Raw genomic sequence first — 17666 nt, 5'->3', positions numbered from 1 at the left:
TTTGCCAGGCCAACTATTGTGGTACTTCTCGACTAACTTCAATTTCTGTTTAGCATACAATTAAACTGTGTAGTGTTTACATCTGATATCAAATTGATCAAATTATCTGTCATCTACCAGAAAATTAAATGAGATGCCCAAGGCCAGGTACATAATTTCTGGGGCCCAATACAAAATGAACATGTGGGACTCCTCGCTTTCCAAGGATCTACTGTCCCAACCCATAGCAGATGGGTGAGCCCAGATTGGGGGTGATAGCAGTCATGGGGCAGGGACTGGATGGGGACCCAGGGCACCAAGGGGCAGCATAGAGTAGGAGGTCAAGAAACTGTCTCAGGGAACCAAGAGGCTGTGGAGGCAGGATGGAGTGTGAGTCAAGCTCCAAGCCCCCACTGGACACTCCCTTATCCCATCCCACTTCACTTACCAAAAATAAAATTAATGAGAATAGTAACACAGTGACCACTGAGCATCAAACTCCAAGTCTGTCTGAGTGGGGAGCCCTGTGCCCCTGCCCTGGTTGTACCCCTGCAAAGCCAGCCCTGGAGATGCCAGTGAGCAAAAGAACAAATCACCCATTCCTGGCCACAATATCCCTTCTCCCAGAGGCTGTCCCCACCTGGGCAATCGTAGGTGCAAGAACGTGATAAGGGACAGCCAGCCCCGGCTCTAACATTCCACACCTTGAGCACACCTCTCCAAGCTCTGCTTCCTTAGCACTAAATTCCTCAAGTTATAATATGGGCTTCCTTATTGCTAATGAAAGGGTTAGGCCAGGTTAGACGACCTCTAACATCCCCTACAGCTCTGTTTCTGTGAGATGGAAACAACGCAAATAGGTGTTGGGCAAAAGGCGTCTGGCCTCTTGACTGTGTCATCCCATTTTTCATGGACCCGTCGTAATCAATCTATTTCGGTTCATCAAAGCCATATCTGAGCTGTTTGTTCTGATGTTGTTGCCGCATAGAAGCCAAAAGAAATGAGGGGTGAGTAACCTGGATATGTGCGGGCAAAATGGGCCATCATATCCTTAAAGCTAGCAGCAAATGGGTTAATTCTACCACATTAGATTTAAAATAACAATAATTAATACCTGGGACAGATCCTTTTATCTAAGGTGCTCAAAGGACTTTGCAGTCATTAAACCATTAATTCACCTGCCTCAAGCTATGGGAGGTCAGGAGGAAACTGTTTAGAAGCCAGGCACTCCAGAAACATTGCAACAAAGAGGAATGACCGTGACTAACTAGCAGGACAGGGAGGGGGGAGGGGAGTGAGGGAGTTACCAAAATGTCTCTCTTCGGAGAATTTAATGGAAAATCTTCCTGCTATTGTAGCGACAGCAGTTTAACCACTCACCATGCTCTTTGAGTGAATGCTCATGGTCGTCCCATCTCATGGACTGAGAAATCTCTTTATCCTTAATGTTAACTCCAGCCTTTCCAGCTGCAGACAACAATTATGCCCAAAGCAAAGAGAGGGGAACAGTTGACCCTAGCATTTTCTTTTGTCCAAGGAGAAAATGGCTTTTAAAGTTAAGGAGTCTCTAAAGACAGAGTTCTAGTGCAGGATGAATCCCTGGAGTTTCTGACTTTTTGGCAGGTGGTTCCCATTTAAAAGCATCTATTGAAAAACCACACCTTCTGAAAAGACTGGAATATAGCATGAAAATAATTTAATTAATCCAACCATTCATCATCCAAGAGGCACTCTGCAAATGGCCAGGTGCTCTGGGAATAGAGATCACTACAAATCTAATAAATATATGAGATTAATGAACATAATATAAGTTGATACATTTCTTATTTGTTAATATTCATATATTTCAGCCAGTGCCGCGGCTCAATAGGCTAATCCTCCACCTAGTGGCCCCGGCACACCAGGTTCTAGTCCCGGTCGGGGCGCCGGATTCTGTCCCAGTTGCCCCCCTTCCAGACCAGCTCTCTGCTATGGCCCGGGAGTGCAGTGGAGGATGGCCCAAGTGCTTGGGCCCTGCATCCCATGGGAGACCAGGAGAAGCACCTGGCTCCTGCCTTCGGATCAGTGCAGTGCGCTGGCCGCAGTGCGCCGGCCGCGATGGCCATTGGAGGGTGAACCAACGGCAAAAGGAAGACCTTTCTCTCTGTCTCTCTCTCTCACTGTCCACTCTGCCTGTCAAAAAAAAAATTCATATATTTCTATTTATTGTTAATATATTTACTTTTGAATATCAACTTTGTCTTTTTAAAGATTTATTTACTTACTTACTTATTTGAAAGCTCATTATAGATAGAATGAGACCAAGAGAGCAAGAGAGAGAGTGGGGAAGAGACTCTTCCATCTACTGTTTCACTTTTCTTTTTTTTTTTTTTTTTTTTTTTGACAGGCAGAGTGGACAGTGAGAGAGAGAGAGAGAGAGAAAGGTCTTCCTTTGCCGTTGGTTCACCCTCCAATGGCCGGTGCACTACGCTGATCCGATGGCAGGAGCCAGGTACTTATCCTGGTCTCCCATGGGGTGCAGGGCCCAAGCACTTGGGCCATCCTCCACTGCACTCCCGGGCCACAGCAGAGAGCTGGCCTGGAAGAGGGGCAACCGGGACAGAATCCGGCGCCCCAACCGGGACTAGAACCCGGTGTGCTGGCGCCGCAAGGTGGAGGATTAGCCTAGTGAGCCACAGCGCCAGCCCTGTTTCACTCTTTAAATGGCTCCAACAGCTGGGGCTGGGCCAAGCCAAAGCCAGGAGCCAGGAACTCCATCCAGGTCTCCCACATGGGTGGCAGGGGCCCAAATTCTTGGGCCATCCTCTACTGCTCCCCACCAGGCACATTGGCGAGGAGCTGGGTTGGAAGCAGAACCACCCGGGCCTCAAATTGGCGCTCTGCAGTATGGGATGCCAGTGTCACAGGCAGTGGGTTAACCCACTGTGCCACAATGCAAGCCCAGTTAATATATTTATTAATAAATTAACTAATAAAATTACAGAAAATAGAATTCTGTACTTTTCAATTGTATAGACCCTACGTCTTGTGGAGTTCATGGTGGGAGGTGTTGGAAGAGGACTAGAATAAGCAGGGAAGGCAAGAGTCATGCATAGAAGAGATAAGAGGAACCAGATCTCAGAGATGAGAAAGGGTTTGGATTAACAATCGAATCAATGGGAGTCACACCAAAGACAGTTCTCAACAGGGACAACACCTAAGGAAGGGGACCAGGTGAGAAGTTAGAGGCAGTAGAAAAACCAACCCGGCTAAACTGTGGTGCTCAGAGACCAGGAAGATGCATGGTTGAATGGGAAAGGAGAGCCAGATCACAGAGCACCTGGCAACCAGAAATCAGGCACTGATCTGGGGGTCCTGAGACCTCTGTCTGAAGGAAATTTCTGGAGGAAATTGGGGATGGGAGGCATTCACCGTAGGCTGCACGCTGTACCGTGTGCTTTATTAAATGTCACTGTAGAACACATTCCAATCTCAGCTGGTGACCATTAGTGTAAGTTCTTTTGTTTCAGAACCCAAGAATAGTGCAATGGAAGTACATTCTGGGGGGAGTGAGGAGAAAAGGATAGAGGGACATTTTAGCCAAAGTCTTGGACATGCCAGGAATAGCTGGTCCAGGTAGGTCCAGGTAGGAGCCCACCCATGATAAATAACCAGGGCCTGAGGAAGGATATTCCAGAAGAGAGGAAAAGAAATTAGTAGAGTTGAGAAGATAAATTTCACCCAATTCGCAGTTTTGCCTACCGTTGGCCATTTTCATATCCGCATAGGTGGAATCACTGTTTCTTATCACCTATTAATTTGTTGAATGGATGTTCCTTTATTCTTACAATTAAAATCAAGAGCTGGGGAAGTCTCTGGATTCCTTGTGTATGGCCAACTGAGGGTTTGTGTAGCTTCCAAAGTACACTAGAAGACACAGTCTTTCCTCAATTCATATCCCATGCAGGCCCACCCTAAGGCCAGGATACCTCCGGTCAGCAATAGGATGGAAAAAGAATTGTTCTCACCAAAGGAATCTGCAGAAAAGTTGCTGTGAAACTGGAATAGGTGTGTCTTTCTGTCCTTCCGGTTCTTTTTATAGGCACTGAGGAACCTGAGTGAGGGCCTGCAGTTCTTCCGCCCATTTGGGGAGAGATTAAAGAAGCTGAGGTCGTCTCCTTCTTACTCATTTGCAGTTACAACCTTGCAACCTCCAGCCTCAGCTCCCAGAGTGGACACGGAGAAGGTGAGTCGGAATGAAGAGGCCATGGCCTCAGCTAGGAACCTGAATCTCTCCAGATGGCTGGAGTCTAGCTTGGGAATAACTGAGGGGAGTAGGGTTAGTGTTATTTAATTGCAAGGTTTTTGTTTTATTTTGTTTTGTTTTGTTTTTCGAAATGAATTTGTAGGATTTTTTTTTCCCTAGGCCACATCTATCAAGACTTGGACTTCAGGTCTAAATAGTCCAAAAAACTATTTGAAGGAAAGAGTTATTTTGTATAAATCTTTTTGTTTTAAGATTTATTTATTTATTTGAACAACAGAGTTATAGGGAGAGAGGGAGAAACAGAGAGAGAGAGAGAGAGACAGAGAGACAGAGAGACAAAGAAATCTTCCATTTGCTGGTTCACTCCTCAGATAGCTGCAACAGCTAGAGCTGGGCCTATCCAAAGCCAAGAGCTTCTTCCAGGTCTCCTATGTGGGTTCAGGGGTCCAAGGACTTGGGCCATATTCTGCTGCTTTCCAAGGCGTATTAGCAGGGAGCTGGATCAGAAATGGAGCAACCAGGACTCGAACCAATGCCCATATGAGATGCCAGTGCCACAGATGGCAGCTTTACCCACTAAGCCACAGTGTCAGCCTCTTGTATAATTTTTTGATGAACAAATAGGTGTTTATTAATAACCTTTTACATTTGGATTAATTTGAATTGCTTTGGAAAGAAAAACAGTCATTAAAATTACTGGGAAAAACTATTTGCCCATCTCCTTCAAGCAATGCATCATTATCTAGAATAATCAAATGATCCACTAATGTTGGCAGTCTTTGTTCTATAACCTGCTATAACTGGTATCCTATTCATAATGCAAATATTGTTATATACCCATTTTATAAAAAAGATTCTGCCTTCAAAACCCATGAGACTGTGATATGCAAATTGATGAATTTTAAGAGCCACTGAGTAAAATCTATTCTGCTTTTCCTAGCAGAAAGATAGAACTAAAATAGCTTTGATGGTTTTAGGTTGATTGTTTCATTTCCTTTACCAACATTCTATATGCAAAGAGTATTCAATACTGTTTCTGGAAAATGTGTATTATGAAAAAAGTGTGTATAGATTTCCCTTTTTTTAAAGATTTATTTATTTATTTGAAAGTCAGAGTTACACAGAGAGAGGAGAGAGAGAGAGAGAGAGAGAGAGAGAGAGAGTCTTCCATCCACTGGTTTACTCCCCAGATGGCCGCAATGGCTGAAGCTGCACCAATCCGAAGCCAGGAGCCAGAAGCTTCTTCTGGGTCTCCCACACGGGCGCAGGGGCTCAAGGACTTAGGCCATCTTCTACTGCTATGCCAGGCCATAGCAGAGAGCTGGATCGGAAGAGGAGCAGCCAGGACTAGAACTCGCGCCCTTATGGGATGTCGGTACTTCAGGCCAGGGCATTAACCCACTGCACCACAGCGCTGGCCCCATAAACTTATTTTTTAATTCTACTGTCTATGAACTTTCTGAAGTACCGGTGCATGTGATAGCATTTCCCATCCCCTTAGACTGTTGTTGTGTGTATCTATGATTTTTTTTTTTTACACCATGAGGGATATTAGCATTTAGATAAATATCAGAAGTCAGGGTAACTTGGATTCTCTCCAGTCAATGTCAAAGCTAACTTGAGTCTCTCTGGTGTCCTAGTGACAATTTTTATAAAGCTGGTTTATTTTTAAAGATTTATTTATTTATTTGAAAGTAAGAGTCATAGAGAGAGAGAGATGCCAGAAGCCAGGGTCTCCTATATGGGTGCAGGGGCCCAAGGACTTGGGCCATCTTCTGCTGCTTTTCCAGGCTATAGCAGAGAGCTGGATTGAAACTGGAGCAGCTGGGTCTTGAACCAGCACCCATATGGGATGCCGGCTCTTCAGGCCAGGGCATTAACCTGCTGCACCACAGTGCTGGCCCCTAAAGCTGTTTGTTTCATATGCCCAAGTATCTTTATTTGGGAGTGACACTATTAAGCCCTACATAGGATTACCCATCAGGCATTCCTGTGGGTTGATGTAAAGTCTTAAGCTTGTTTCTTCTTTCTCTTTCTGCAGGGCATCAGAAAACCATTCTCGTGAGGTCCACTTAGAAGTCACCATGTATGAGGACTGCATTGAGTCCACTGGAGACTACTATCTCCTCTGTGACACTGAGGGAGCCTGGGGCATTGTTCTGGAGTCCCTGGCTGCAATTGGCATAGTGGTTACAATTTTGCTCCTCTTGGCATTTCTCTTCCTCATGCGAAAGGTCCAGGACTGCAGCCAGTGGAATGTCCTCCCCACCCAGTTCCTCTTCCTCCTGGGGGTGCTGGGGCTCTTTGGACTCGCTTTTGCCTTCATCATCCAGTTCAATCAACAAACTGCCCCTGTGCGCTACTTTCTCTTTGGGGTTCTCTTTGCTCTCTGTTTCTCATGCCTCCTGGCTCATGCCTCCAACCTAGTGAAGCTGGTCCGGGGTGGTGTCTCTTTCTCTTGGACAACAATTCTGTGCATTGCTATTGGTGTCAGCCTGTTGCAGACGATTATTGCCATTGAGTATGTGACACTCATCATGACCAGAGGTATGATGTTTGTGCACATGACACCCTACCAGCTGAACGTGGACTTTGTTGTACTCCTGGTCTACGTCCTCCTCCTGATGGCCCTCACGTTCTTCGTCTCCAAAGCCACCCTCTGTGGCCCGTGTGAGAACTGGAAGCAGCATGGAAGGCTCATCTTCGCCACTGTGCTCATCTCCATCATTATCTGGGTGGTGTGGATCTCCATGCTCATGAGAGGCAACCCACATCTCCAGCGACAGCCGCAGTGGGATGATGCGGTCGTGTGCATTGCCCTGGTCACCAACGCTTGGGTTTTCCTGCTGGTGTACATCATCCCTGAGCTCTGCATTCTCTACAGATCTTGTAAGCAGGATTGCCCTTTGCAAAGCAATGCCTGCCCCGTGCCAGTCTACCAACGCACCTTCCGAGCAGAGAACCAGGAGCTCTCAAGAGGTAATTGCCTGGGGAACTTGGGGTGTGGAAAGGTGTGCATTTAGGAGAAATAGGCAATGGGATGAACCATAATGGAGCAAGAAGGGAATGGTCACATTTTGAGTGAGTGACTTCATAGTTCCTACATGGAAATGAAGACTCCCAGAACTAAGGTTGAATTTTAAAGAAAAACCAGTTCTTCCAAAACCTAGAACTTTATGGGGATAGACCAAGACTGAAATGAATCAGAAACCATTTAAAAAACAAAGTGACTATGACTCTGAATACTCATGTAAAGAAAGGCACCAACAAAAAGTTAACTAGACCCAAATAAGATTTGGACCAATGCAATTGCTAAGGCCAGATGCACTGACTTCCAAGTACAAAAGTCAATCCTAACAACAGTAATTGACATTTAAAAATTTTAAATCTCAAAGGTAATTCACACAAAATCTTAAACTGATTCATGAAATTCATAAGACTCACCACTCAAAAAATTCAGTCTAATAGCTTCTGAATTTCTGCTTTTTCAAGCCATTCATAGTTTTAAATTCTTTAATGTTTACGAAAACAGGAAAAACATTACATCAGCATCCTTAGTATTCTCAGATGTGTGACCATTAGGAGAAATAAAGCAATGCATCACATTTTCATAAGAATTTCTGGATCATATTTTTAGCCTTATGTAATCCCAAGCCGTTCAACTATATTTTGTTAAGGAATGAAATACATTTTCCATGATAACAAGGATGTTCAGACTCCCATTAACCTGGGGGAAATGGTGGTTAATTTCAGTTATCTGGAAATATGACAGAACTCATTCATTCCTTTTCTGAAACATCTGGTCTATTATTCATAACCCAATATTATAGTTTTATATCAAGTGTTTTGCCTTAAAAGGCATCTGATTTTTCACATTTTATTTCTAATATGTAACTACGATGCTATTTTATATATTATATAGTACATATAATAGTCACCAGGCTCAAAAATATTAATATAAGATTTCCTTTTAAGTACATACACGTCTTAGAGCTGTAATCTGTGGTTAATTACACATTCAAATTAAATCCTTTTTAGATAAATACACCAATTTGTTCTTTTCAGTTCAGTAGGCTGAAAGTCAGAAATTGACACTATACATCCTTCCTATAAAAGTTTTTCATTGCTTGTCGATGATGTGTAATCAGATCACCAAGGTTTGTGTTAGAATTGCAATGAATTTTTCTCAAAAATTCTTCTCATAGTTCTAACCAGAAGATAGGATAAGACTTCTTGTGCTTGTTTTTGTTGTTATTGCATGTGTCCAAGAAACAAAAGTCATAGAGAAAGTAGTTCTTGGAGTTTCACAACAATCAAAACATAGCAAGCCTTGTAGTAATCAATATTCCATACCCCAACATATTAGTCAAATGTTTTAAGTGTTCTAAGGAGTGTCTTAATTAAAGAGCATAGGCTTGCTAAAGTATGTTTCCTGGTTTGGCCAGGTCTATCCTAATTCTCAAGTGGGGTTAGAAAATCCATCTCCAGGTCAGAAAGTCTGCCAGTGATAGTCATTGCCAACATAGTTTGATATTTTGTGAGAAAAAAAAATCAATAATGTAGTAAACAACATATAGATTGCTCTCTAAAACTGAGAAGAGTGGCCAGAAACTCAAGATCAGACAACAGAATCGGAATTTAGGTCACCTGGAAGAAACACAAATACCAAAGGTTAGAAGAATGATTAAAACTCAATGTAACGTGCAGGGTTACACCCAGCTAGGAAAAACATACAAATTGATACAAAATAGCTAAAGGCCCAAAAAATATGAACAGTCTCTTGAAAAGAACCCCAAGAGTTATTGTAGGTCCTGAGTCAACAGTGAAAAAGCTGCTTACCACTCTCTTTGTTTTTGTTCAGAAATAATCATGATTCTATAGCAACAAATGTGTGGTTGGCAGGAACCATCGTGCTCAGCCTCAGTCAGTCTCCAGCAAGAATGCTCACTCCAGGTTGGGAATCCACTGGGAGAAAGAAGTATGGGGAACTGGAGGAGGCTCAATGGAAAACTGAAAAGATGATTAAAGGGTTATAATATCAGACCTACGTGCAAAGATTAAGACAATGAAACTGATCTGGTCATTCATAAGCTGGATGTGCCTTTGACATAGGTTATTCAAATTCTCTCTCTAAATTCTGGGCTGAAACACAATGTTTTATTTGATTCCATGAGGCATGCATTTGTCATGTGATTCTTCTGACTAATGCTGCTTCTAGCTGGAACTCCTGTTGCACAATTATTTGATTTACCACTCAGTTATGAAACCAGAATCATTCAGCTGAAAGAAGAGTTGAGACAAGGAGTGATCAGCAAAGACCTTAGAAATGTGAAGACCTCTTCCCGAGAGGCCATGGCCTTGCTGTCTTCCATCTCCAATAAAGATAACAGATGGAAATGGGCCCACACTGAGGCATGAGGGATGTAGATTAAACATGGAAATAAGAGTTGGTAAACACTTTGCTGAAACAGATCAGTGAAAGGGATTAAGGACTCCATTTCTCTGGGAGTCTTTCAAAAGATTAAGCTTTATCTCTCTGAAGTGGCTTATGGACTTAATGCCAAGATATAAACAATGCAATCAGGCATGTCATTCCAGGACAGCAAATATCTGTATCTATCTATCTATCTATCTATCTATCTATCTTCATTCCATGCCCTGGGTTATAAGAGTCTCCCTAAAAAGCTGTATATTGATTGAACTTTTCTTTTTTAAAAAAAGATTTATTTGTTTATTTGAAAAGCAGAGTTATAGAGAGAGAAAGAGAGACAGAGAAAGATAGATTCCATCTGCTGGTTCACTTAATAAGTGGCCACAAAGGCCAACGCTGGGCCAGGCCAAAGCCAAGAGCCCAGAACTCCATATGGATTTCCAACGTGGGTGACAGAGGCCCAAGCACTGAGGCCATCTTCCACTGCATCCCTAGGTGCATTAGCAAAGAGCTGGATCAGAAACAGAGCAGCCAGGACTCATACTGGCTCTCATATGGGGTGCCAGCATCATAGGTGGCAGTTTAACCCACTGTGCCACAACACTGGCCCCTATTGATTGAACTTTTAAAGTCAGTTGCTCTTAACCAGAATCTCAAGCCAAAAACATAAATATATGCTCTCATAGCATTTAATTAAAGTGGTACAAAATCAACATATTGATAGGCACACAAAACTTTAACACAAAAACTCACAAGAGTAGGATAAAGAATTTATCCTCACAATTTGTGAGGGCTGGTGTTGTGGCATAGCAGATAAAGCCACCACCTACACCACCAGCATCCCATATGAGCTGTTCCATATCCCGGCTGTTCCACTTCCCATCCAGCTCCCTACTAATGGCCTGGGAAAAGCAGTGGAAGATTGCCCAAGTGTTTGGGCCCCTGCCACTCACATGGGAGACCCAGATGAAGCTCCTGGCTCCTGGCTTCAGCTTAGCCCAGCCGTAGCTTTTGTGGCCATTTGAGAAATGAACCAGCAGATGGGTGATCTCTCTCCCTCTCTCTGTCTCTCCCTCCCTCTCTGTAACTCTGACATTCAAATAAATAAACAGATTTTTGAAAAATAATTTGTGCAGCATATAAATGAACTAATTAAAATGCAAAATAAAAAGGAAGAAGCAATTCTGAAATTATTTTAATGTTTAATTACTTCATTTGCATGCATCTAGGATTATGTTATTTTTAACATATCCTTCATTAATTAGATTAGTTGATGGATATGTTACTTGTTTAATGTTTAGAATTAGTAAATTTGGAATGTTTTTCAAGAAAACATAGCTACACATCAATCAATAAATAAAATCAATTGCTCTTTTTTTTTTTAAAGATGTATGTATTTATTTGAAAGGCAGAGTTACAGAGAGGCAGAGGCAGAGAGAAAGAAGTCTTCTTTCCGCTTGTTCATTCCTCCAAGTGGCTGCAATGGCCAAATCTGGGCTGATCTAAAGCCAGGAGTCAGGAGTTTCTTCTGGGTCTCCCATGCAGGTGCAGAGACACAAGGACTTGGGCCATCTTCTACTGTTTTCTTGGCCATAGCAGAAAGCTGGATCAGAAGTGGAGCATCCAGGACTTGAATGGGTGCCCATATGAGATGTGGACACTGCAAGTAGTGGCTTTACCCATTACCTCACAGTGCTGACCCCTCAATTGTGCTTTTAACTGAGAATTTTAAGTGTGATACAATTTGCAAAGATTTTTTTAAAAGATTTATTTATTTATTTGAGAAACAGACTTAGGGAAACAGAGAGAGCGAAAGACAGAGATAGGTCTTCCATCCACATGTTCACTCCCCAGATGGCCACAACAGCTGGAGCTGGGCCAATCAGGAGCCAGGAGCTTCTAGGTTTCCCACACAGGTGCCATACCACTGGCCCCTGCAAAGATATTAAATATAGTAGAATATCAACTGTGGATCTGTCTTGTGAGTGAAAAGTTCCCCTTCATCATTGCCTGCTTAATCTGTTTTAAATTAATTAGAATGTTGTTATATCAAGCTTTCTGAAAGCAAGACCCATATTTATTAAAAATATCACATTTTTGTCAAAAAAAAATCACATTTTTAAAGATTTGGTTATTTATTTGAAATAGAGAGTTACAGAGAGGAAGATACAGAGAGAAAGAAAGAGAGAGGTCTTGCATCTTCTGGTTCAGTCCACAAATGGCCACAACAGCCAGGGCTGGGCCAGGCCAAACCCAGGAGCCAGGAGCTTCTTGTTCTCCCAAGTGAGGTCAGGGGCCCCAGAACGTGGGCCATTATCCACTGCTTTCCCAGGCCATTAGCAGGGAACTGGACTGGAAGTGGAGCAGCTGGGACTCGAACTTGCACCCATATGGGATTCCGGCACTGCAGGCAGTGGCTTTACCCACTTTGCCACAGCACCAGCCCCCCAGAATATCACATTACTGTTGGACCTTTTCCATCCAGTGTGCAACTGTGTGCAGACAAACCTAGTGTGATTCTTTTTGAAGGTATTAGGACAAAGAGAATCAATGAGTCTATATAATACAAAAACGGGCCAACAAGTATAAAATGAAGTCAACCAAGTGAAAACTGTTCCCTAGTAAACACCTGCTTTTGCTGAATATAGTCCTCCTTAACAGTCCTCAACATGCTTTTCTCCAAGGCATGCCCACCTTCCCAGGGGAAACACCATCGGAATGATCTGAACTGGGGTCATTTCTATTTGTCCTTTCATGGGAAGGGTTTTTTGGTTTTTTTTTTTTTTTTTTTTTTTTTTTTTTTTGTCATCTACAAGAATAGCAGGTCACAGAATGAGAGCTGGCAAAAAGCAAAAAAGTAAGTCATGAGCAGGATTTGTTTAGTCTGAGGACCGATAAAACACACATAGTGATGTGTATAAAGACTCAAGGAGCATGAGCATATCTGGGAAGCAGAAAGAGCACAGAATAAAACTTCGCACGCCCAGACTTTGGGGCTTTGCTCTATCTTTTACCAATCTTGAGCTCAAAACAAGGTCTTCAACCTCCAGGAGCCTGAGGTCCCTTATCGCTACATGATGATGATAGTGCCCCTCCCGTCTGCTCTGCATGTAAATAAATGTCAGGGCTCACTCAACTCAGATTTCCCACCATGAAGTGATTGCCAGTTGGATACAGAAAAACTTTCAGCCTTTTGGCAAATTCATTGATAATAATTACAGCTGGAAGAATTGACTTTTGTCATTGATGATCTGGTCCAATGAGAATGCGAGATGAAGTTGGTTGCCAAGGGGCTGAGTGTGAAAGAGCCTTGTTATGTTAAGAATGACAGCTAATCCCAAAACGCATTTCATTCTGCCATGAAGGAAAAACAGGGGCTTCCTATCATAGCATCCAAGCTCTCCAAAAGATGCCAGTAGAAGGAGGATGCCAGGCCATTGATTGTCACTGCACCACCAGCATCACTACCCATAATAGACACAGGATAGCACACATGATGTTTTCCATATGTATGCCTTGTTCCAGTGTTGTTCAAGCAATCAGTCTCTCTCTCTCTCTCTCTTTATATATATATATATGTATATATACACACACACATATATATATAACTTCATCTTCAAAACAATTCTCTGAAATAGATTTATAATTTTGGTCATCATTATTCCTTTTTTTTTTTTTTTTTTTTTTTTTGACAGGCAGAGTGGACAGTGAGAGAGAGAGAGACATAGAGAAAGGTCTTCCTTTTGCCGTTGGTTCACCCCACAATGCCCGCCATGGCTGGCGCACTGCAGCCGGCGCATCGCGCTGATCCAAAGCCAGGAGCCAGGTGCTTCTCCTGGTCTCCCATGCGGGTGCAGGGCCCAAGCACTTGGGCCATCCTCCACTGCACTCCCGGGCCATAGCAGAGAGCTGGCCTGGAAGAGGGGCAACCGGGACAGAATCCGGCGCCCCAACCAGGACTAGAACCCGGTGTGCCGGCACCACAAGGCAGAGGATTAGCCTATTGAGCCATGGCACCGGCCCTCCTCTTTTTTTTAAAGATTTATTTATTTATTTGAAAGGCACAGTTACAGAGAGGCAGAGGCAGAGAGAGAGGGAGAGGGAGAGGGCAAGAGAGAGAGGGAGAGAGAGAAGTCTTCCATCTGATGGTTCACTCCCTAATTGGCTGCAACGGCTGGAGCTGCGCTGATCCAAAGCCAGGAGCCAGGAGCTTCTTCCGGGTTTCCCACGTGGGTACAGGGACCCAAGGACTTGGGCCATCTTCTACTGCTTTCCCAGGCCATAGCAGAGAGCTGGATCAGAAGTGGAGCAGCTGAGCATTATTCCTCTTTCTATCCCATCAGGAAGCAAAGGCAACAAAAGATTAGGGAACTTGGGCCCTTGGTAATACAGGTGGGAGAGCCAGTGGTCTTTTTTCAAGGTCCCTCCCCTCAACACCAGCACTTCCAAGTGTGGACACCAGTGATATAGTCACGGCTATGATCAGCAAAAAACAAGTGCACATCCAGCCAGTGCAAGCTTTAGAGACAAAGACCCTATCTTCATAAATCTTATAGTCTGGTTGAGGGTACAGATATTAAACAAACCACTGTGTGTATAATTTATAATTGGTCTGATGGGATTATTGGATAAAGTTGGTTACCAAGAGGTTGAATGTGAAGGAGTCTTGTTATGCCAAGGAGAAAAGTTAAACCAAAAATTCAGTTCATGATTATTCTATGGCAGTATAGAATTCTCTCTAGGGATCTTTTTTATTTATTTATTTATTTTTGACAGGTAGAGTGGACAGTGAGAGAGAGAGAGAGAGACAGAGAGAAAGTCTTCCTTTGCCGTTGGTTCACCCTCCAGTGGCCGCCGCGGCCGGCGCACTGCGCTGATCCGAAGCCAGGAGCCAGGTGCTTCCTCCTGGTCTCCCATGGGGTGCAGGGCCCAAGCACTTGGGCCATCCTCCACTGCACTCCCAGGCCACAGCAGAGAGCTGGCCTGGAAGAGGGGCAACCGGGACAGAATCCAGCGCCCCGACCAGGACTAGAGCCCCATGTGCCGGCGCCGCTAGGTGGAGGATTAGCCTATTGAGCCGCGGTGCCGGCCTCTAGGGATCTTTTTTTTATTGTGTCCACTTTTAAAGTTGAATCCAAGCTTGCAGAAAAATCAAGCTTAAAGGGACTGTGGAATAGAGTGAGATGCCCCAGGTCATGTAGGTAAAACTGCGAGAACAAGCACCTTGACCCAAGGCTAATGCTCTCTCTCCAGAAAGTGATGAATCTTCAGCCTGTTCAACTACTGAACACAGATGTACTTCTCCTGAACACACATATGCTCTCCTTATACAACCTTCCCCATCAAGTTTAAAAATACCGCTTCGAGTCATCAATCTTTCCAGTGACAGCCTCAACTGAGAAATCCATTTAAAGGAGCAGGAGGCTCTTTGCAAGCCATTGAGTTTTCTCATAGTCCTCACGTGCTTCTCCACTGCGATCTCTGACACTAACCCAGCCCTTCCCTCCTTTGGCTTTCAGCCCGAGACAGTGATGGAGCTGAGGAGGATGTAGCATTAACTTCATATGGTACTCCCATTCAGCTGCAGGTAAATGTGCTCGTCTACCTTCACCCAGCAGGGACCCAGCAAGCCCGCCTCCCTTGGGAGTGCCTTCAGGCTTCATTTCCAATGGCTTTACTGACCTGAGAGAGGACAAGCTGGGCAGGATCTTCCCAAAGGCCTTTGGAGCTTGAACCATTTCAGATTTAAGCCAGAGCAGGGCGGTGCAAGAGAATCAAGTGCACTTTTTGCCTCCCAGTCTCCACCAGCACCATGAACAAGCAATAAATCCTCATGCAGGTGAAGGTCCCTGGAAAGACAGGGTAACTCGGAGGGTCTGTGTGAGGATGAAGAGGCTCAGGCTCACAGAGCTTTGCCTTGCCAGCAGCAGAGGAGTGTAAACCTGCGTGAGTGCCCGGCCCTTGAGCCCCCACCAGCAGCCTATCGGACACCCTGTCTAGCTCCAGCAGCCCAGGCTGCCCCAGAACTGGGCCTGGTCTCTCAGCACCATCTGAATGCCCAGATGCACCAGCCGATTGCAATGCTTTCAGGACAAAACAGAGGGGGAACTGCTGAGTACGTTGGAGAGACTCGCATTTGTATTGTGATGGCTTGAAGACACACAACCTAGACAGTCAAAAATACCACATGGGGACACAATTCTTTTATTGTGGTGATCAAAAGTAACTAAAATCCAAGACTGAAAGTAATGCTCAGACCTTTTCTTTAGTAAATTTCACTAGGTATCTAAGGAAGTTAATCCCCTGGGTCTGTTATCTGAGACTTTGTACTTTCCTAAAATGACACATGGACCAGGACATTTGCTGTAATAAACACTCAAAAGGGAATTTACATGATGAGAAAAATCTTCATTCTTGCCTCAAGATTTTCCTAGATTAGTCTCAATTTCCAGTGATGAGCTATACAAAAACTCTGCAAAAATATTCTTGTTAACGGCTCAGAGGGTAGCCTTTTTTCCTTGCTCTTTTTTTAATTAACCAAGGATGAAATGATGGTGAGATGATAACATTTCAAACATAGCCTGGAAAATCTGATCTCCTATGCTGGCTCAGAGAGTTGATGGTGGTATTTCTTTCTTTCCAGACTGTTGATCCTGCACAAGAGTATTGCATCCCTCGGGTGACAGTAAGCTCCCAGCAAGATGCAGAATCCTAAAATCTACAGGAAACATGAATAGTCAAGACCCAGAAGACAAGCCTGGTAAAGGGGGCCCCAACAGGCCTCCGGGAAGCTCCCAGAGTCAGGCTGCGCAGGAAGCCTCGGCTCAGCCTGTCTGCTCTGTTTGCTGGCCTTGTCCATCCATCTGGATCTGTAATGGAAGACTGCCCATTCGAGCATAATTACAATCTTGCTGGCCACCCTCCCTTGACTATGTGTCTCTTTCTTCATTTGTGTAACTGAAAAATTCCCTTTCTTAGACATGCTGGAACGAATTGGTGCCGCTTACTAACAACTGAAAGACTCTGGTCTGCAGGAATTAGGATCATTCTAATATGACAAAGCAAAGAGGTTAGTAGCAATTTACTACTACTGGATTACTCCCCTGGTTAACTGTACACTGTGGTAAGAAACACCATACCATAAGATTTTATCTCTTAACCACGTTTCTGCAGCCAGTTTAGTAGTATTAACTAGATTCACATTGTTGTACAAAAGATCTCTACAAGTTTTTCATCTTGAAAAACTGGAATTCTGTACTAATTGAACACAACCTTCCCCAGCCAGCCCCTGGCAACACCATTCTACTTTCTGTTTCTATGACTGTTTGTTTACTTTAGATACCTTATATTATACACTTAAACAGTGTTTCTCTTTTTGTCACTGACTTAGCCTAATGTCCTCAAGGTCCATCCATATGACAGGATTATCTTCTTTTCGGACTTAATAATATTGCATGTTACGTACAAGGGCAATTTTAAAAGAACATGGGAATTCCATATTATGAAAAAACTATGCATGAATTTCAAAAAAATTTTACACCAAAATAAACTTACCTTTAAATTCCACTTTCCACAAATTTTTCTTACATATTTATTTATTTGAGAAGCAGAAAAAAGAGGTAGACAGACAGAAACAGCTCCTATCCGCTGCTTCTCTCCCCCAAAAACCTGCTACGAGCCAGGAACCAGGAGCTAAGAATTCAATCCAAGTCTCCCATTTGCACAGCAGGAACTCAATCACTTGAGCCATTACCACTGCCTACAGGTTCTAAATTTGCAGGAAGCTATAGACAGTAACAGAATCAGGTGTCAAACAGAGAGACTCTGGCATGGGAAGTAGGCATCTTCATCAGCATCTTAACCACTATGTCAGAGGCTTGTCCCTCCTTGAACTTTGTGCAGTACCCTCTTGTATACCATTTTCTCTATTTATCTGTTGACAAATTTGGGTTGTTTCCACCTCTTGGCTATTATGAATAATGCAGCAAAGAACAGGAGCGTATATGTACC

The 17666-nt window shown here is 43.7% G+C and overlaps 1 protein-coding gene across 2 annotated transcripts; it reads left to right on the top strand.

Annotated features, from left to right (window-relative positions):
* Positions 1-4142: 4142 nt before the first annotated feature.
* GPRC5D (G protein-coupled receptor class C group 5 member D) lies at positions 4143-16585 on the top strand. 2 transcript variants are annotated; one of them, XM_002712647.6, is made up of 4 exons: positions 4143-4204; positions 6267-7204; positions 15176-15243; positions 16300-16585. In XM_002712647.6, the coding sequence occupies exons 2-4, from the start codon at positions 6310-6312 to the stop codon at positions 16369-16371; spliced, it is 1035 nt and encodes a 344-aa protein (XP_002712693.1). In that variant the 5' UTR covers positions 4143-4204; positions 6267-6309; the 3' UTR covers positions 16372-16585. The 2 variants fall into 2 exon arrangements, with proteins under 2 accessions (XP_002712693.1, XP_008257829.1); XM_008259607.5 differs by lacking the exon at positions 15176-15243.
* The last annotated feature ends 1081 nt before the right edge of the window (positions 16586-17666 follow it).

This window comes from Oryctolagus cuniculus, chromosome 9 (genome assembly GCF_051225735.1).
Source record: "Oryctolagus cuniculus isolate XC-2025 breed Fujian yellow rabbit chromosome 9, ASM5122573v1, whole genome shotgun sequence".
NCBI classification, from domain to species: Eukaryota; Metazoa; Chordata; class Mammalia; order Lagomorpha; family Leporidae; genus Oryctolagus; species Oryctolagus cuniculus.
This window is presented reverse-complemented; position numbering and strand designations above follow the sequence as displayed.